This window comes from Chelonoidis abingdonii, chromosome 6, assembly GCF_003597395.2.
Source record: "Chelonoidis abingdonii isolate Lonesome George chromosome 6, CheloAbing_2.0, whole genome shotgun sequence".
Lineage (NCBI taxonomy): Eukaryota > Metazoa > Chordata > Testudines > Testudinidae > Chelonoidis > Chelonoidis abingdonii.
Genome location: NC_133774.1, coordinates 71,544,623 through 71,566,026, shown reverse-complemented (window position 1 = coordinate 71,566,026; position 21,404 = coordinate 71,544,623). Strand labels below are relative to the sequence as shown.

General features: G+C 42.0%; 1 protein-coding gene across 1 annotated transcript in view; it reads left to right on the top strand.

Moving 5' to 3' along the window:
• The first annotated feature begins 2,950 nt into the window (after positions 1-2,950).
• The window catches only part of TMEM232 (transmembrane protein 232), a 133,798-nt gene continuing 115,344 nt past the window's right edge, over positions 2,951-21,404 (top strand). Inside the window, exons 1-2 of the mRNA XM_032770080.1 lie at positions 2,951-3,035; positions 12,570-12,723. Coding sequence (XP_032625971.1) covers positions 12,590-12,723 — 134 coding nt within the window. The 5' untranslated portion in view covers positions 2,951-3,035; positions 12,570-12,589. The remainder of the gene's footprint in view (positions 3,036-12,569; positions 12,724-21,404) is intronic.

Sequence of the window (21,404 nt, the reverse complement as noted above, 5' to 3'; positions counted from 1 at the left end):
AGACAAAGCCTAAAGTAGCCGCTTTATCCTATTGCAGACAATTAGGGTAACCAGATGGTCTGATTTTATTGGGACAGTCCTGATAGTGCTTTTTCCTATATAGGTACCTATTACCCCCAAAACCCCCGTCCCAATTTTTCACTCTTCCTATTTGGTCAGCCTAGTAGCTTAATATAAGAATAGCCATCCTGGGTCAGATCCATGATCCATCTAGGCTAGTAGCTTATCTTCTGAGAGTGGCTATGCCAGGTGTGTCAGAGGGAATGAACAGTACAGGTAATCAAGTGAGCCATAGGCACCGACTGTGGGTGCTCCAGGGTTGGAGCACCCATGGGGAAAAATTAGTGGGTGCTCTGCACCCACTGGTATCCAGGCTCTCTCATCCTCGCCTCCTCCTCCCCTGAGTGTGCCGTGTCCCCATTCCTCCCCCTCCTTCCCAGTGCATCCTGCCCACCACCTACCAGCTGTTTGGTGGTGCTTAGGACTTTCTGGGAGGGAGGGGAAGGAGCGGGGAGATGGTGTGCTCAGGGGAGGAGGCAGAGAAAAGGTGAGGCAGGGCAGGGGTGGAATGGGGGTGGGAAAGGGGCAGGGCTGGGGTGGGAAAAAGCAGTGTAGGATGGGGACTTGGGGGAAGGGGTAGAATGGGGTTGGGCCGAGGGCGGTGCATGGGTGGGAAGAGATGGGGCCATGGGTGGAGGGGGGTGTTGAGCACCCAACAGGCAGAGGGGAAGTCGGCGCCTTCCTATTGCCCATTGTCAGCTTCTGGCTAACAGAAGCTAGGGACACCATCCCTGCCCATCCTGGCTAATAGTCATTGATGAGCCTATCCTCCAAGAATTTATCTAGTTCTTTTTTTTAACCCTGTTACAGTCTTGGCCTTCACAGCATCCTGGGGCAGAGTTCCACAGGCTGACTGTGCATTGTGCAAAGCAATACTTCCTTTTGTTTGTTTTAAACCTGCTGCTTGTTAATTTCACTGAGTGACCCCTACTTCTGGTGTATGAGAGGAAGTAACATTTCTGTATTTACTTTTTGCATACCATTCATGATTTTATAGACCTCTGCCGTATCCCCCCTTGCCCTTAGTCGTCTCTTTTCCAAGCTGAAAAGTCTTATTAATCTTTCCTCACGTGGAACCTGTTCCAATATATCTTTTTTGAGATGCGGCGACCACATCTGCACACAGTATAAATTAGAAAATATTTCACATTCACACAGATTAGTATAGACTTCATTTCAATCCCAATATAACAATAAAATTCAAATACACCTCTACCTCGATATACTGCTGTCCTCAGGAACCAAAAAATTCTTACCGTGTTATAGGTAAAACCACATTATACCAAACTTGCTTTGATCCACCAGAGTGTGCAGCGCCCCGCCCTCCCCCATCCCAGAGCACTGCTTTAGCACGTTATACCCGAATTTGTGTTATATCGCGTCGTGTTATATCGGGGTAGAGGTCTATGATTCTCATGTCTGCCATATGCATGAAAAAATGCTTTCTTTGCTTTAGCTGGCATATGTGGGGGACAAGCCAGAACCAGTTGGAAACAGTCTGTGCCAACCTTAACTACTAAACTTGTTTGATCACTCACTGTCAGATATTTAGAAAGTAGTTTTTAGTTTGAAAAGAAGGGCAAAAGGCTAAGTATCAGTGACAATGGGCAAATGCAATTGGTAATGTAATACACAGCTAATGATATTACATGGGTATCTTGTTCTTTCAGAGTTATTACTGATGGTTGTGTCCTCAGGGTAGTGTGGTAAATTTGTAATAGGCTTGACACAAAATGTCATCGAAACTGAAAAGAGAAATTACAGTTCTCAGCAATGTGATGTGTTGATGGAGGCACTTACAGTCTAGTATTATCTGTCCATATCAATAAAACAGAACAAAGATATATTATTGCTGGCTTTTTGTTACCAGATTAGTCACAGATAGGGGGTTAGCCAGGAAAAAAACAACCACCAAGCGGGGGTGGATGTGAATATGCTGGCAACAAAATGATAAGGAATGGCTGAGGTACCCCCATGAAAATAGTTTTTTTTTTTTCAAAATATCTCCATGCAACCACATGATGGACAGAATAATTTAGACTAGCATTTCCTTGCCCAGGTGATGGTGAGGAGGCTGGAGACAAAGTGAAAAGTCACCAATCAATTTGCTAAGACCTCTTTGTCAGTGACAAAGGCCTGAAACGCATGTCACAAGGAAACCATTGGAACATGAATCTTAAAATAACCCGGGATTCATCTCTGAAGCACACCCATCTCCCGTCTCCTGCCTTAACCTGTCCGATTTCTGCAATTTGTAACAATAACACCGATTAATAAGGAGACATGACAGCAGCTCTGAGCGGAGTGAGGGCTGCAGTCCTTCCAACACCCCCTCCAGCTGCAAGGGGCAAAGAGATTGCCAAACTGGTGTGGCGCTTGCCCTGGGGGGGGCGGCGGGGGTGGGCAATAACTTCAGAACCCGCGGACACGTCGGGGGAGGTGGGAAAACTGGACTAAGCCCCCAAACGTGTGGCGGCCAACTCCGAACCCAGCACAGGAGAGAAGAATGTGTGCGAAGCAAGGGGAGGAACCTCGGCCCATCGAGACCCCTCCCCCCGGTGCCACCTGCCTGTCCCCTCCTACAGTCGCTAACCGCTGGCCAGGTGCAATCCCAGCCCCCGCCTGTCTCTACGAGCTTTCTGCCTGCAGGCTCCCGCTGCTGAGCCAGGCCCTTCCCGCCCTGGGGCTGCCCCGTCCCCCGGCTTCCTCCTCGCACAAGGGGAGCGCGCGTAGAGTATCAAGCTCCACTGACAACTCGCCTCCAGCTCCCGTTTGCAGCCGCCGGGCCGGTTGCTGCGGCCGGCCGGAAGCGTCTTGTCCCCCTGTCACAATGGGTTGGGAGCCAACCTAACTGCGTCCTTAGCAACCGCCCCGGCGGCGGCGGCGACGCCTGAGCACCGGCCGGAGGCCTGGCAGGCGAGTCGCTTTGGCTGGGTGCTGAGGGACGCTCCTGCCTCCACTCCAGTCACACTCAGGTAAGCGGGAGGAGGCTCTGTGCCCAGAGTCTGGGTGCCCTGGCGATGGCATGAGAATGTCTCTAAAACGTCTGAGGTTCAGGGATTGCCAACCTCCCCCTGGAGCCCCCCATGCGCCATCAGCCCTGCTCCAGAATGCACATTGCATGTCTAATACACTAGTGGCCTTGCCATCTCCTTTCCTCTCCTGCCCTGTCAAGGACAGTCTGACTTTTCGAATCCGTTCAGGTATCAGAGTTATTTGCTCTACATTTTGCATACATCCAGAAGGCTGTTATGCTAAGGAACCTGTTAAATCTAGTGCCAAAGCCAAGTGAATTCCCTTTGTGGTTAATTTTCATCTCACTAAGCCAAATTATACCACAGCTTTCAAGGGAAGATATTTGTTAGTTAATATGGAATGACTCCATAAAGAAACCCTAGCCATCCCTGATATTACTTCTGACAACTTCCCAGTCTTTTCACATTGCTTGTAAAGCTGCATGAATACAACCTGCCATCACTCCTGGCTCTCTTTGACTAACACACACAACTTCTCTCAAACAATTGCTTTACTTTTGACAGTTAGAATAAACTACTCCTCTGTTTCTTCCTTAAACTTCCTATCCTGTAAATTTGAATTTGCATCACTTTGCACATGGGAGTACTCCCGTTGAAGTCAAGGCATTGAATATTAATGAATCATGAGCATAAAGCTATGCACATGCTTAAGTATTTGTGGTAAACCCTGATCCTACAAAGACTATACATTTGTATAACTTTATGTGCTGCAAGTGTTCCATTGACTTGAGTGAGATTACTCAGTGTGTAAAGTAATTTTTTGCAAGAGCAGAGCCTTAGGCCCTGATCTGGCAAACATTTAGGATCGTGCTTACTACCACGAGCAGTTTCAATGATTTCAATAATACTAGTCAAAGTAGTAAGCAAATAACTGAGTGTTTGTGTGATCAGGGCTGTAGATTATAAATTCTGCCAGAGTCACTTCAGTCTTGTACAGTGCTTGGCCTATTATCAGCACTTACTGAATAATAATAATCATAATGGGAAACAAAATGATATTGTAGAAAATTTCTATAAATAAGCCAAGATATTTTAATTCCTTTCACTTTATTATAGGGACACCACAAGCTAAAATAATGCGTTTTTTTAACCTACTTTGATTATAAGTAACACCTAAAGCCTTGATTCTGCAAACACTTATGCACATGCTTAACTTTACTACTGTAAAACAGCGGGATTACTCATGGTAGTAAAATTAAGCATGTGTGTATAAGTATTTGCAGGATCGGGGCCTAAATGATTACTATCAATGAACAATACTGAAGAAAAAAAATTGTTCTCAATTTTTGAGGTTGTTTACTATGTGTGCTTGACAGCACATTAAGTATGTCTACACTGCAATTAAAACTCCCTGGCTGGCCTTTGCCCACTGACTCAAGCTTGCGGGTCTCTGGCTGTGGGGCTGTTTAATTGCAATGTAGAACTGGGCTGCAGCGCAGGCTCTGGGACCCTCTCAACATGCAGACATGCAAGCAATTGGGCCTAAATTTGTTTCTCCTTTCTCTCACTGTTCAACTGATGCTTTTACAAAGAAATGGACTGTTCTTTTACAGCTCTAGCACCAAGTGTCCAACTTATTCAAGATATTATGCAGGTTTATAAGGTGAGCAATCTGATTGGTTGAATATCCGTGAATGCTCTAAAACGTTAAGAAAGATCATTGAGTTTGCATGGGTATTATAGAGAGCAGAGCTTGGCCCAGTGGGATTGCCTGGACCAATGCTGGGAAAATTTTGCCTTAACTGTACATCAGCAGTTATTTGTGCTGCAATCTTTTTGGAATTTTATAGTTGTGTAGTTTTCAACATTGTGATTCTTTGGTATTCTAGTTACATAGGCTAGGAACTGTCTTGCCTGGGGGCCCTAGAGAGTTGTCCTCTGCAGCTGTAAATGTCCCAAGAGACAGGGCCATCACTACTTCCCTGCTATAGCCCAAATAGATCTCAGTGCATCAATTTTTTCCCTTTCTCAGGAGGGTGGGGAACAGGGCAAGAATACATAGGAGGAAAATGTGGTGAGGTTCCCTCCAGATCTTTCTGTCAGGAGGCAAAGTGGGGTGGGAGGAAGAGGTGGGTTTGCAAGGTTGCCACTCCTCAGATTGAGATAGAAGCTTTTCATCCAGAGAATGTGGTTCTCCTAAGATCCCTGAGAGGCACAGGGCTGTTTAAACAGATGACCTTGGAGCCACTGCAGAGGAAAATACTCTATACTCAGTGTAAGGAAGAGTCTTGAACTGGTTGCGAGATTAAATATATGGCTTTATATCTTTTCTATCTCTAACTTCTAAGATATCATGGAAAGGTTATCTTAATTTTATTTGTAAATATTATTTACTGTGTTTATTTCAACAAAAAATGATGTATGTAACAAAGGACATATTCTCATTTTACTGCACAGGGTAATTTACCATGCATAAATCTCACTAGTTTTAGTGGGGATTAGCATGTAAACTCCCCTTTCGTCCTGCATCAAGCTGATGATACACACCCTTAAGAGTGTGACACACACCAGCAGAGGCAAGGAAAAAAGTGAGTTAAAAAGCTGAGGCTCATTCCTTAACTTCTTGGCTAGTTGCTCCTTGATGTTGCGCATATTACATTATAAATTAGATCATTCAGTATAGCAATATGTCAGCATAACACAGGAATGAAAGTGATAGGACAAGGATGCAGTATCAGACTGAATTTCCTTAATCTTTTTATTATTGATCGTTATAGTACTAGTTTTGTAGGGTTAATTTGCTGGATTTTTAACAAATCCCTTTAGAAATTTCTGAAAATTGAAAACATAGACAGACTATCGTATAAATACATATCTATGTGTTTTTCCACGTATTCAGGGATTTAGCCACATAGACCTTATGGAGCAGGCCCAGCGGTGGTGGGGTCTATTTCCCAGCCTATCAATGAAGACAGTCCCAATTAACACAAGCTGACAGAGAGGAGAATCGGAACCATTACATTATATCATGTAAATAGAGTATATTGTAAATTTAGGCAATTTAAAATGTTATTAGTATGCTGAATAAGAAAGGTAGGGTACAAAGTATTTTGGCAGGAATGTTCAGACAGATCCCATGAGTAGGTTGGGGTGGAAACAATACTACAGTCATGCCTTTTACAACAGTAAAAGAAATGGTATAGTGATTGAAGTTTTAGTTGATGGGAGTCACAGAACCCGATTTAAAATTGTGGGCTTGCTACTGGATCTTTCTGTAAGAAAAAAATAATTTAGATTAATTCGGAATTAACATAGGTAAAATAGTGATTCAACATCACGACCATGAAAAATTGGAATTACTTTTCATAAATTCAGAGTAATCTCTTTTTCCTTAGATAGTAGTACTCATTCTCATTTCTTTATAACTGTAACTGGGTGAGTTGACTACAGTTTTGAAAAGTTCTGGCTCCTGAATGTAGTTATATCAAGTTTGTTAACAACCATGTTTGCTGCAAAAGCTGGTCCTGAATTAGGTATGCAATAATATGCCAGTGCACCACTAATCATTCCATATATTTGCTTAGTTCAGTTTATTTATTGTATTTTAGTACGTTTTGTGGTATAAAATAAAGAAAGAGATAAAATGTTTTTGACTGAGAGTACTTGACTGTGGAACTAGCCACTGGAAGAGATGAAATTGAGCCAAAATCTTAATATGGAATCAGATGGAGAATATGGGAAATATTATAATGCCATTATATAAATCAAATATAAGCTCTCACCTGGAATATTACCGTATATTCATTTTTGGTTACCTCATATCAAGTGTTCAAAATGGGAAATGACTGCCTAGGAAGAAGTACTGCGGAAAGGGATCTTGGGGTCATAGTGGATCACAAGCTAAATATGAGTCAACAGTGTAACGATGTTCCAAAAAAAGCAGACATCATTCTGGGATATATTAGCAGGAGTATTGTAAGCAAGACATGAGAAGTAATTCTTCCGCTCTACTCAGCGCTGATTAGGCCTCAGCTGGAGTATTGTGTCCAGTTCTGGGCACCACATTTCAGGAAAGATGTGGACAAATTGGAGAAAGTCCAGAGAAGAGCAACAAAAATGATTAAAGGTCTAGAAAACATGACCTATCAGGGAAGATTGAAAAAATTGGGATTGTTTAGTCTGGAGAAGAGAAGACTGATAGGGGACATGCTAACAGTTTTCAATTACATAAAAGGTTGTTACAAGGAGGAGGGAGAAAAATTGCTTCTTGTCCTATCCTCAGAGGTTAAGAAAAACAATAGGCTTAAATTGCAGCAGGGACGGTTTAGGTTGGACATTAGGAAAAACTTCCTAACTGTCAGAGTGGTTAAGCACTGGAATAAATTGCCTAGGGAAGTTGTAGAATCTCCATCATTGGGGATTTTTAAGAGCAGGTTGGACAAACACCTGTCAGGGATGGACTAGATAATACTTAGTCCTGCCTTGAGTGCAGGGGACTGGACTAGATGACCTCTTGAGGTCCCTTCCAGTTCTATGATTCTATGGTTCTATGAATATGGGCAAAAATAATTATTTATGAGCATGGCAATGCTCATATGAATAGTCCCATTTGAAGAGAGAAAATACACCTCTACCTTGATATAACGCTGTCCTTGGGAGCCAAAAAATCTTACTGCATTATAGGTGAAACTGTGTTGTATTGAACTTGATTTGATCCACCAGAGTGTGCAGCCCTGCCCCCCTAGAGCACTGCTTTACCGTGTTATATCCAAATTCATGTTATATCGGGTGGCGTTATATCAAGGTAGCGGTGTATTGGGAATATTCCCCTTAAAAGGAGATGAATGAAAGGGGACACAAAAAAGATGCATAGCAATGAATGATATGGAGAAAGTAGCACAGGAACTTTTAGTCATTCTCTTTCATAAAACAAATATAAGAGGCTATTCAATGAAACTGAAAGGTGTCAAATCATACAATTGAGTCTAAGAGTTTAGCACAATTAAAAAAAAAAGAATTGGATGTTTCTTGGAGTAACAAATAAATCCACAGTCATAATAGTAAATATTTGAAACAACGCAACAACAAAAACAAACAAACAAACACACCTAAAAACAACCATTTTGGATGGGTTATAAATCCTCTTGCTTCAGAGCATCAACAAATCTTTAACTATTGGGGTTTAGTAGAAAATTTTCTCTGAAGGCAGGTTATCTCATAATTGCCTATTACAGGCTTTCTTACATCTTCCTCTGAAGCAGCTGGTACAATGCTGCAGTGCAATGCTCTGGGCAGCGAGGCTGTGAGCTCCTGGGGCAGTGCAGCTGCAGAGCCCGGCCTGACCTGGTGCTCTGTGCTGCACAGTGGTATGGCTGGCTCCAGTTGGGCGGCGCAGCTGTAGTGCCGCCAGCCACGGGTGCCCCAGGCAGCATGGTAAGGGGGCAGGGAGCAGGGGGGTTGGATAGAGGGCAGGGGAGTTCGAGGTGGTGGTCAGAGGGTGGGGGTGTGGATAGGAGTCAGGGAGGTCAGAGGGTGGGCAACAGGGGGGTTGAATGGGGGCAGGGGTCCCAGAGGGGCAGTCAGGAGTGGGGGGGGTTGAATGAGTGAAAGCCCGGCTGCAGGCAGGGCACGGGGTTCCAGGGCATTCAGGGGACAGGGAAAGGGGTGATTGGATGGGGGTAGGCGGGGGGGTCAGGAATGAGATGAGGGGGTGGATGGGCGCAGTGGTCTGGGGCGGTCAGGGACAGGGAGCGCGGTGTGTGGATGGAGGCAGGGATCCGGGGGGGGGGGCGTCAGCAAACGGCGGGTGATGGGGCCATCTAATTAATTCTTCAACAGCTCTCAATTTTCATTTATACTTTTCTGTCTAATTTTTTTCTTCCAATCTATTTTGCTGATAATTCTTCAGCTGTAGAAATTAGCCCTTTTAAAGTACCAAGTATATATGTTACTGGTTGGGACTGTCCTCTTTTTGCCCATCTTGAATATAACCTGGTAATGATCACTGTTCCTTACACAACCACCAACTTCCAGTGGAGTGATCAATTCATTTTATTCTTCTTAATGTAAGAAAGCCTATATAGATATCTCTCATGGGTACAATACCTTTATGGTAGAAAATTATCACCCATAATTTTTAGAAACTTTTTATTGACTGCAGAGGGTATTGGATTTGGCCTTTTGTAAAGTACCATCTTTATACTCTGATAAAGGAGCTGGAATCAAATCTTGCCCCAGCTGGCACCATAATTAGAAGAAACACTTGCCCCAGCTGACACCATAATTAGAAGAAAGGTACATCCTTTGCCCTAGTAATCCTATTAGGGTAAGGCAGCATTCCAGAAGACAAGCTTGCACACTTGATGCATCTCTGAGGTAGATTATATATAGATGGCTGCCATCTGCTAACTAACACTTACTGGGATGGCTACATACACTTCTCCAAGCTATAAATCCATTCCTCCTGAGGACATGATGCAGAAGCTGGCTCTTCCTCCCAGGACTCTCCTAAACGTGTGGCCTGACAATTTGTTCAAGGACAACTTCTTTCTCTACTGCATCTTCTTTCCCACAGTTACTCACCACTGCAGAGCAAGCCAACTTTAGGCTAATATAATTCATGCTGTAGCCTCTAAACAAAAATCAAGAAAAGCTGGGGTACTAAGCTAAACTTAACACAAAATTGCCGGGTCATGGGATTTGGGTGTATTTTTTTTTAGTTTGTTTAAACTCTTCATGACTAGTTAATTTGTATAAGAACCTTGAAGATCAAAAGCCCTGTATGATTCATAAGGATTATTTATTTTACTAGCTATTTTTGTTTCATTTTCTGTCTTTTTAAAAATTTTGATGTTAGTACATCTCACGCTGACAGCATTTTGATATTGTAATGAGTTGCCTTGACATTGTTTACCATCATAATTTGCCATAATAAGTGGCCTCAGACAACTTGAATTGACAAATTCTTTATTTTCTTGGCACTGTACTGCAGTATCAGACAAGTTCTTTAAGAACATTTCATGAAGTAAAGGCTGTTAAGTCCTTGGACGGGAAAAAAAAGAAAAGTGGAGGCTGTGCAGTTGTAAAATGTGTCTCAACTTAAAAATCTTAGTCATTGTCAAAAAGACAGTTCATACCAAAAGTTCTATGTTAATAATTGGTATTTAGTTACTTTTTTAAAAAAGCTCTAGCTTTAAAATAACAGTTTGAAACTTAATCCTAAGTGGCTTTTTTTGTATTGAAAAAGAATAACCTTTCAAGGAGAAATCTGCATTCTAGCTGAAGATTCTGTATGAAGTTTCTGCTCAATGCCATAAAAATAAGGCAGATAAACATATCAAGAGTTTAGCATTTTAACAGTCTCAGTGAAATTCTTCTGCATAAGTGAGTAGTTAAATGACAATTTTTTTTCATTTGTACTTTTTTTTTAGCCAATGGTTCTTTATATGGCAAAATATTCTAAAATTTGTATGTATGTTATAAGCATTTTCTGTACTTTAGGATTTTGTATATTGAATATTTTATATTGATTAAGTTCTGCTATTAAACTCTGTTGTTGTTTTAACAAATGCAACAACAACAACAACAACAATAAAAGAGAAAAAAAAAGAATCCCAAACCAACATTTAGCTAGCACCTCAGCAATCTTGAGTTAAAAATCATTTCTTGCTTTCTTTCTTTCCTGGTACTTATAATCAGGAGGAGCTAGTAGCTGGAGGTGAGTACACCTTAGATATTCAGTATCTGGCCAACCAAACTAAAAACCAGATACTACCTATTTAAATAACCCTACATTTACAGAAAAGTTTCAGTACCAACTTAAGTACTGGAACTTACACTACATTGCTTCCTCTCCAAAGAGAAAAAGATGTGTGTTTACAGCTCTGGCTGCGAATAAGGATTTCTACAGCTACGTTTTTGCCAAAGATGAATAGGGAGCCCATTCTCTATCAGTATATAAAACTTCAACCACAACAGAGATGGGCCAGAAGAGGGCTGTATTTCTCTTTGTTTTCCTCCAAAATTTCACTGTGCTCAATCCTCACAGGATTTTCAGGTTTCTATTTTTTGGCTGCTGTCTTAATTCTCACCTCCACTCACCACTTGTGAGTCATTTTCTGGCTTGTACTTCTCCACAGACTCACTCCCAACTCTGAGCTGTAATCTACTACCAGCCATGGTAACTTGCTCCCGGCTACAGACTGTATTCCTTCTGCTTCTGAGCACAACTTGTAACTCATTAGATGCCTGCTCTTCCTGATTGTGTTAAGGTGTCTTGCTTGAATTTGGCTCTATGCTATATACACCTCTTTAAAATGAACAAAACAAAGTACATTGAGACAAAAAACTGTATTCCGATATTGTTAATTGTCTCAATTAAACTGATAAAGCCATACAAAAAAAATCAGTGTTAATCTATGGATAGGATACATGTGGTTCTCCATCATGGTGACTACTGTGGCTAATGGGTGCTATTTTATACCCTGGGCATGATTTGGTAAAAAGTGTGCTTCCAAAATCTTGCATTTTATTGAAGTGAGACATGTTTTTGCTCAGTCAGGCCCCAAATGATCTGAGAACTTCAGATACAAAAGAGATAAGGTTGAAAATATTTTTATGTCAGTGTTTCATATTTGAATTTTCTGTCTTCCATTGATTCAGTATAGATCCATGGATTTAATAGTTTAGTAGGATTAACAAGTGACACTTTTGTATTATCTTTTTCAGTTTCTATGATAAGTAAACCCTCACATTATTACAACTGTAATGCAATAGATATTTGTGTTCTGTGCATATGAATAGATCTCTCTGGCCACAATTTCAAAAACAGCTTGTAAGCTTGCATCTTTGTCTATGTATAATAATTTGTAGCCACAAAGTATAAAATTTGTGTATGCAAATGATATTTGCCAGATTTGCATGCACACATTTTGTCTCTTGGGCTTCAAATGATTGTGCGTACAAAATTTTGGGTACAAGTTTAGAACAAGGCTCATTTGCAAATTCAGTCTTTAAAGTCATATTAATCACAGTAAAGTTCCTTTAGTTATACAAATGTGCAGTAAGTAAATAGATGATACTATCTAGTTACCTCCAGGGTCCTATTTTCATCCCCCCTTCCATTTATAGCATCATACTTTGCACTTACTGTGTATAGCACTTTCCATTCAAGAGTCTCAAATAATTAATTAGTATAGCTAACAGTTCCCTTCTTTGGACACCCCCCTGTCCATCTGTGAAGTAGGCAAATGCTGTTAATCCTCATTTTACAGATGAGGAAGCTATGGGACAGAGAGTTGAAACAACTTGCCCAAAGTCATACATGACTACCTTGTTATGGTATCTCTTAGAAAGTGTAACTGTTGTCTTCTGTGAGCATGCTGATGTTCCTATGAGAAGGAACAATATGGCAGAAGATATGTGTCTTCACATATATATTGTGAATAGCTGTTTCTCTCACTAGTGAGGATACAATCAAAAATCCCAATTCAGTGGATTGTAATATATTCTGTATTTGTTGTGTGTGATTTTTAGATTGATTATAGCATGAGAAGATGCCAGTTATCAAAGTGCCAGTGGTACACAGATTTGGAATATTATCCAATAGACAACATAAAGAACTTCAAAAGGAACTTTTGAGAAAATATTTGCCAAATCGTTCATACGAAATCCACAGTGACAAGCCTATGTAAGTGCAATTTAAATATAAACCGTAAGATCACTTTATTATTCACAGTAGAACAGTATGTTGTCAAAGTTTCTTTAAGTTTTAGTTTCTAAGGATCATTAACTTCTTGTATAGAGTTCTTGAGTTGACTAACACCTTATTATTTGTATAGCCATTCAACTATGGATGTGCATAAAACTTGAAAAAAAAATAGTTCACTCCCAGTAAGAGCAACCAAATAATGACATCTCTCAGGTACCCCTTAGAGGCATTTCATGGAAAGCTTGCTCCCAGTCATCCCTTCCTCCTAATCCAAATGCTTGGAGAATTTGAGTGGTTGATTGCAAAACCTAGAACCGGCCTATTACAGATAATATTGGTCCTGCCTTTTCACATCAGTTAGGCATCTAACTGGTATCTAACTCTGTCAACATGTTTTACCTAGGTGTAGTTGGACTGCTATATTGGAGAGGGCAAAGCACACCACGCACATGCATGCACACATGTGCACACCAAAGTCAGTTCCCTTGGCTCACTGGCTCTCTCTTCCCGCCTGGAGTGGTACGTGGGCTGCTGGTGCTGGGGAGGGGGATGGGCCGGCTTAACGGGAGAGCCCCAGCTGCTGCTGGCAGCCGCTCCGGCACAGGGTACTGCAGTGATGTCACTACTGTGGTGCTGTTGTCGCTGCTTCTCTGCTGGGGCTGCTGCTACTGCCGAGAGGACACCACATTCCAGGCTCCTTCTTCCCTCCACCCATTCCTGTATCCCTGTCTTTTCTCCATCCTCTCTCTCCACAGTCCTCTGCCCCATCCCACTCTCTCTTCCCCCCACCACTCTTCTTCCAGTCCCACATTGTCCTGCCCCTCTTCCATGGACACTAACCATTGTACAGGAAAGGGGTGGTCACTAGGATCAAGAAGGCGGCATCCAGCAGCCGAGGCAGCGACCCGCAGCACAGAGAAAAAATTATTCTGGCTCACGGGGAGCCGAAATGTGCAAGGGAGGGCGGGGCGGAGGAGGCACAGTGTGGGAAGGACGGAGACCCCTTCCTGGGCAGGCTGAGCAAAGCAAGCCCTGCAGGGCAGCTTGGTGCTTGCAGAAATGGGGGCGGGGGGGAGGCATGTGACACCCTCCCATGCCTCGCCTCTGGCAGGACAATGCCCCCTGCACTCCCCAAACGATGCCTATGATGTTTTACTGTTCATTTGAAGACACTGGGTCTGATTAGCATATGTGTTTGTAATGCAAATGGCTTGCTTCTACATGAAGCATATTCAGTAGACTAAAGTCTAAGGCCAAGCTCCACAACCATTGTGACTCACTTTAGTGCTATGGAAAATTGGTCACGTGGATGCAGTTTGATAAATTCCAAATGATTTGAGATCACTTAAGGCCAGATCTTTAGCTGATACCAATTAGCATAGCTCCCTTGAAAAATATCCAAGATCTTACAAAACTCAGAAGGTCCTGAAATCAAACATTCATAAATTCCAAGGCCAGAATCACTGTGATTATCTAGTCTGATCTCCTGTATAACATAGGGCATAGAACTTCCCCAAAACAATTTAGTTTGAACTCAAACATATCTTTTAAAAAAACATCCAGTTTCGATTTGAAAATTGCTATTGATAGAGAAACCACTATGACACTTGGTAAACTGTTCCAGTAATTGATTATCCTCATTGTTAAAAACATATGCCTTATTTCCAGTTTGAATTTGTCTAACTTCAACTTCCAGCCATTGGATTCTGTTGTACATACATCTGCTAGTCTGAAGATCCCATTAGCAAATATTTGTTCCCCAGATACTGGGATTGTCACCCCTTAACATTTTCTTTGTTAGACTCAAGGAACTCAATTTATTTAGTTTATCACTATAAGGGATATGTTTTAATTCTTTAATCAATCTCAGGCTCTTCTCTGAAACTGCCCCAATTTATTAACACCTTGAATTGTGGACACCAAAACTGGATCCAGTATTCATGATAGGCTCTGGCTTACTGAGACAGTTTTGATTTTTTTTCTTCTGGATAAGGCCATAACACAACAACCTTAAACTTGAAAAAATACCTAAGCTGATCACACAGAACCAAATTACTCTTCTCCATTTTGATTTGGACTCTTTTACAGTTTCTCTTTATTCTAGTGAAATTTTCAGAAATTTAGGATCTCAGATGAGATATGTAAATTCAGTTTACAATGAAAAAGGAAACTTCTTAAAGAGGGCATAGTCCTAAACCAGAGATCTACAATATAATAGAAAGTTGAGCTATTAGATATCTCCACGTCTTCCCTAAAAAAAAAAAAAAATACTTGAAAATCTTTTACATCTGTCAAGTCCATTGATCTGCAATTTGTGCTTTTTGTGGGCATGTGTACAATTTGTGTAATGCAGTGGGTGAATGATAGTGATGCTCTACACAAAAAATTGATATTTGTGTTATATATTTTTACTTTTTCCAAGAAGCAGTTTGTAACAACAGTAAGGATCTCCATGGCGATACTCTGTCAGGAATAAACAAATAGGTAGTTTATCAGCTTGGAAATGTATTGACCAGACAGCAGGCTACTGCCTGTAGTTCACTTACTGCTAGTAGGACAACTGGTTCTGGCAGTTAACTCAGAAATAAGATAATACAACATGACTGCAGAAAAATGCTATGCCTGTGATGATAATTATTTCACTCTTCAGCTGGATCTGTGTGCAAAGTATTTTGTGTAGAGACATGATACTAGAATCCATCTCTTAGGAAGTGTATCCTAATCAGTAAATGGCCACTCTGGTACCCCACAACTGATGTTGAAAATGCTATAGCTGCAGCATGCATCAGACAAAAAGTTTTAAATATAATTTCAGAAAGAATGACTGAAGCCTTTTGGAACTTGTCTTCGTTATTATTCCAAAATGGATGGAGTTCATCCAGGAGTTCTGAAAAAACTTATGAATGAATTGGCTGAATTTCTAGATAACTAAGTAATCTTTCATTAAAATTAGCAGAAAGTTATCAGAAGACTAGAAAGTAGCAAATATTGTAACCATCATTTTAAAAAGAGCTCAGGGTGGGATCTGAGAATTCTTGACCAGTGAGTCATACCTTCAGTACTAGGTAATTTGGTTGAAACAATGAGTAGTGAAAATGGTGAAACATCTATATGAATTATAGAAACAAATCAGCTGTACCTCTCTAATCTAGTAGAATTCTTGGAGTAGGTCACAAAAATAGTGCATAAGCAAGAATTGTGACATAATTTATTTGGACTCTCAAAAATTTTTTTGACGAAAGTCTCTCACAATAGGCTGATATGGAAATCAAATATTTATGGAGTGAGAGGTAAAGTATCATCATGGGTCAGAAGCTGATTAAGAGACAAAAAATAAAGAGTAGTAGTCGAGGTCATGTTGGATTAAACTAGGATTGGTAATGTTTAATATATTCATTAATCTCTGGAAAAAGATGGATGAACAGTGAAAATTTGGCTGATAATACAAAATACTGTAGGATAGCCAAGACAGGAGAAAAACCATCAGGCACTCCAGAAAGACCTAGCAAAGTTAGGTGAATGGAAAGCACAATGGCAGATGAAGCTCATTGTTGGCAAATGTAAAATAATGGATGTTGGAAGGCATAATTTGAAGTACATATTAGAGCTTGTCAAAAAACTGGTAAATTAATTTTCAACACTTTTGTCAGATAATTTTTAGACATTTATGTGAACATCCACAGTTGCATTATTTATAATAAAACATATATATATAAGGCATGTAAACCTTCATGATTCAGGGCATAAGACAATCACTAATTGGATGGGGTTAGCAAAAATATCCTTATGAACAGGTTATATCCTAATGGTCAGCTGTGAGATTCTTGTACTTTCTTCTGAGGCACCTTGTGCAGGTTGCTGTTGGAGACAGGATATTGGAGCAGATGTACTGATGGTCTGGTGCAGCAATTCCTATGTTCAAAAATGATTTGTCAGATCTATGCTAGCAGTTACATTATTTTGAACAATAACTGAGGTGAGTGGTGGGGAATTTGTTGCTGATAACCATTTTTAGCCCCTGTCTGTTTTCTGAATATAGATGGACCTGTGTTCCATTCATGTTGCAGGTGCTAGCTTGACCTTAGAAAAAGAGAGGAAAGGAAATTGACAGAGAGCCAAATAATGCCTGCTTGACTCACTTGAACTGTTTGGTTGACTTCAGTGGGACTGCACAAGTGAGTCAGGGGGTCAGGATTTGGCCCAAGATAATGAAGAAAGTGAAGTGTGAGAAAATGGAGAGAGTAACAGATGCAGAGAAAGATGAATAGCGGAGAGCAATAGATACATTGGATGGAAGAACCAGCTACAGAAAAGGAAGCAGGGAACAAAATACAGAGAAAGAAAGATAGGGAGAGAGAATACTGGTTATCCTAACTTTGGTAACTGTATAATTTTTCCTTTAAGAATTGTGTGGACAAATAATATGTAGATATTTGGTAAACGACAGGAGTAACAGGAAATAAATCTTTTTTTTTTATCACCAATGTTTCTCAGTCTAAGCTCTGGCTATTTATGCAGTGCTTTGGTAGCATTATATTCTCCTAGTTGGTCCTTACACTGATTAAACAGAAGTGGTTAGTAACGTTTTAGAGCTGACAGTTTTTGCTGCCTAGCTGCTTACTGTTTGTGGTGCGGCTTTGCTGCGGTTCATCCCTCAGCGGGGGTGTGAAGTATCCCACCACTTCGCTCGAGTTCGCTGGCCATTGGCTCTGTGGTTGTGGGGAATAATGCACACTCGGTCAGGGGCTCAGGCCCTTGGAGTAGGGCTGCGTCAATAGTCAAGTGGCAGCCCAGGCCCTAGGTCAGGGCGGGGCAGCCAGCAAACAGTCAGAGACTCAGGCCTTTAAGCAGGGACTGAGTCAAGAGTCCAAATAGCAGCTCAGGCCCTAGGTCAGGCCGAGGCAACAAGCAAACAGTCAGAGACTCAGGCCCTTAGGCAGCAGCTGAGTCAACAGTTCAATAGCAGCCCAGGCCCTGGGTCAGGGCGGGGCAGCAAGCAAATAGTCAGAGACTCAGGCCCTGAGGCAGGGGCTGAGTCCGCAGTTCAATAGCAGCCCAGGCCCTGGGTCAGGGCGGGGCAGCAAGCAAATAGTCAGAGACTCAGGCCTTTCAGCAGGGACTGAGTCACTAGTTCCAATATCAGGAGGTCCTAGCCTCTCCAGGCCAGGGAAAAGGAGGGAGTCTGCCACCCAAGGAGTGAGGTGCAGGGGGGGCGCAGGCTCTCCCACTCCACTGCGTCCCAGCCCGGGACCCTAGCAGTAGCGGAAACTCGCTACTGTCAGAGGGGATCCTGGCTGCAACACACTGACATTGGCTCTGGCAGTGTTGCAGCCAGACTGGGGTCGGCTGCCCCCGGGCTACTTCCACACTTCCCCTCGTAGGGTATCTGAGTCACGGTAGCATCGCCGGCGGTTTCGAACACCATCGATTCCTCCGGGTAAGTAGTGGACGGTAGGCTCAGCTGCTCCTCGGGATAGCTGGAGCGGGGTAGGCTTGGCCAGTCCTCCTCGGGGTAACGAGTGAGGGGTAGGCTCGGCTGGCCCGGTGAGACCTCAGGCTGGCTGCAGCCTTCTACTGTCTCCCCCGAGGGAGCTCGGCCGCAGACGTCTGGTCTCTGCGGCGGCTGATTCTCCACTGAGCTCTGCAGGTGAGCTTTTATACTTCCGGGTCTGCGCTGTGACCTCTGAGGGGCGGGCGCAGGACCCAGTGGCTCCGCCCACGTTGGTGTCAGGGGAGGTCCATCCCTCAGCGGGGCTGTGGGGTATCCCACTGCCTCGCTACACTGGTTTTTTTTCTTTCTTGTCTGTAATGCTCTGTCACTAGACCCTAATGCCTATATTTATAAAGACTTCCTTTTTGCACCAGTCAGTTAAAAATAGCCACATTACTTTGCTATTAAATATTCATTAAGATGAGCTGTCGCAGACTGTAAGAAGCATCCAGTGAAGCAGTTCAGCTTCTACACATAAGGCTACAAATGAGCAATCTTCTATCTTTTCAATAATGCATCACAGAGTGCAGTTATTATGTGTAAAATAATTGATAAGGCATAAGTTATTTGTAAAATATATACTAGAAGTAGAAAAGTAGATCAGAGAGGATGATTTTGCCTTAGGACCTTCCTCTGAGGTTGGAAAAATTTAACATACATATCATTTTTTCACCAGCTCAGGAAAGCTGAAATGCTATGTCTAATCTCACAGTACTTTCTATTTCTGATGTGTATTCTGTATCACAGAATCATAGAAACCAGAGATGGAAAAAACTCGTTAGTTTTTATTCATCCCCCAACCCAGGTAGGATTGTAACTATGAGCTTGATCCAATGGAAAGATTCCATGGGCTTTAGGTCAACCTTGTATGTTTTTTTTTGTAGCCAACACACTGACCCAGGCTCAGATTTGTTTCTCAATTGTAAATCAGCTTGTATAACACTGGTAAATCACCAGAAGTAAAAAAAAAAAAAAAGATGGGCCCAGTTTTTCTGGTTTGGCCAAGCTGAACTCAGTGCAGGACAAGAATTGGGGAATGAGGCGGGGAAGGTGGTTTTGTGCCATCACTGTGCACCCCATATTCTGGGGATGCCCAGTCTGGGCGCTCACCTAAATTACTATAATCCGAAAGCACATCATATGCTTCTTTCTAGTAGATTCATATTGAAATTACCGCCTGATATATGTCTGCCATCTACTGGTTAATTCCTGCCTGCCTTAACTTAATGATAGATGCAGTGTTGTTGCATCCGTGAAGAACTCTGTGTAAGCATGAAAGCTTCTCTCTCTTGCCAACAGAAATTGATCCAATAAAATATATTACCTCATCTCTTCAACTTGTTGATGTTCATTTTAATTCTCCATTTTGCTTAATTGCTGATGCCAACTCACTGTTTCTAACCATACCTACTGCTGACTGCCAAGGCCCTGAGTACTCTGCACAAGCTCAACCTAAATTCTGTGGCACACTGGAAATTGTACAGCAGTTTCATTTAAATTAAAAGTTGAGGCTCTAATTGAATTAAATAAAAAAAATACTGCACTGGTTGCAGTATTCCTTGTGTTATTTCTAAGGAGAGTAAAGTGCAATTTCTTTTGCTGTCCATACATTTAAAATATTTATTGTCGTGCAGAATTGTGTACTGATGATATATAGCTGCATAGTAGAAGTTGTCAGGGAAGGAAGCCAGGGGTTGTGGCAGCTAGGCAAAGGAAATCTGTAGTTTTTGAAACATCACAAGGCATGGGAGGCAGTCTGAGGGCTTGTCTACACTGGCAATTTACAGCACTGCAGCTTTCTTGCTCAGGAGTGTGAAAAAACACCCCTCTGAGTGCCGCAAGTTTCAGCTCTGTAAAGTGCCAGTGTAGACAGTGCACCAGTGCTGGGAGCTATGCCCCTCATAGAGGTGGTTTTTTATAGCACTGGGAGAGCTCTAAAAAACCACACAAGGCACGTTAAAGTGAGATTGTGGAAGGTGTCTGTTAGTGGATGCTTGGTAAACTGATCAGCAGTGAAATAGTTTATAATGCTGTAATTTAAATTGTCCTTGGTAGGTTGCAAAGTCCAAACCCTAGCAAAATGAAAGGAACAGTTCACACCTCTTTCAGAGCTATTGTTTGGACTGTCTGCAGTCTTGAGAAGATAACACTTTGCACTACATTGCTGGTTTAACATGACCATAAAACCAGTTTAACCAACCCAAAAGGAATCACTCCAGTATATAAGGCTTTGTCTACACTGCAGCCGGGAAGGGTAATTCTCAGCTGCTAGCTCTGCTTAAGCTAGCTGGTTGTGGTGGCACCGGCAACAGTTTGGGCTGGCTACCTAAGATCTTGGACAGGATTGTGCTTAGGTGTGTACTCAGGTGGCTAGCCCAAGTTGCCATCCATGCCGTCATGACCACATTGCTATTTTTAGTGCACTAGCTCGAGTAGAGTAAGTCCATGTATGTCTACTCGAGCTGGGAATTACACCTCCCAACTGCAGGTGTAGAGGCTTATATGCCACTGACCTTCCTGCTGCCAGTGTACACGTTTTTTTCTCCTGCTGATTAAAGCTCATCGTAATTAATTAGTCTCTTGGAGTTGATATAGCTACTTCCACCTTTTCATGTTCTGTATGTATATATATCTCCTTACTATATGTTCCATTTTATGCATCTGAGGAAGTGGGTTGTAGCCCATGAAAGCTTATGCTCAAATAAATTTGTTAGTCTCTAAGGTGCGACAAGTACTCCTGTTCTTTTTAGGGAAAAAAAGGTGAATGCAATCCTAGCCATATTGAAGTCAATGGAAAAACTACCATTATAAGGCCAGTGTGACTACTGAAGTGAGTGCGTGGCTGGGACAACCTTGTAAAATGCTAATCTTTGGCTGAACTTTAAGCATCCCTGTCAGGGTCTCTTTCCCATTTTGAACTTTAGCGTCCAGAAAGTGGGCACCTGCATGTCCCTTCTAAGCTTAATTTTTAGCTTAGATCTTATAATGCTGCCACCAACCAGAGATTTCCCCCTTCTAGCTTAAATTTTTTAGCTTTTAGAATTCTATAATGCTGCCACCCAACCAGAGATTTTCAGTGTCTGGTTGCACTTTCCTTGTTCCCCCCAAAAACCTTTCCCTGGGGGAGACCAAACCCAAACCCCTTGGGTCCCCTTAAAAACAAGGGGAA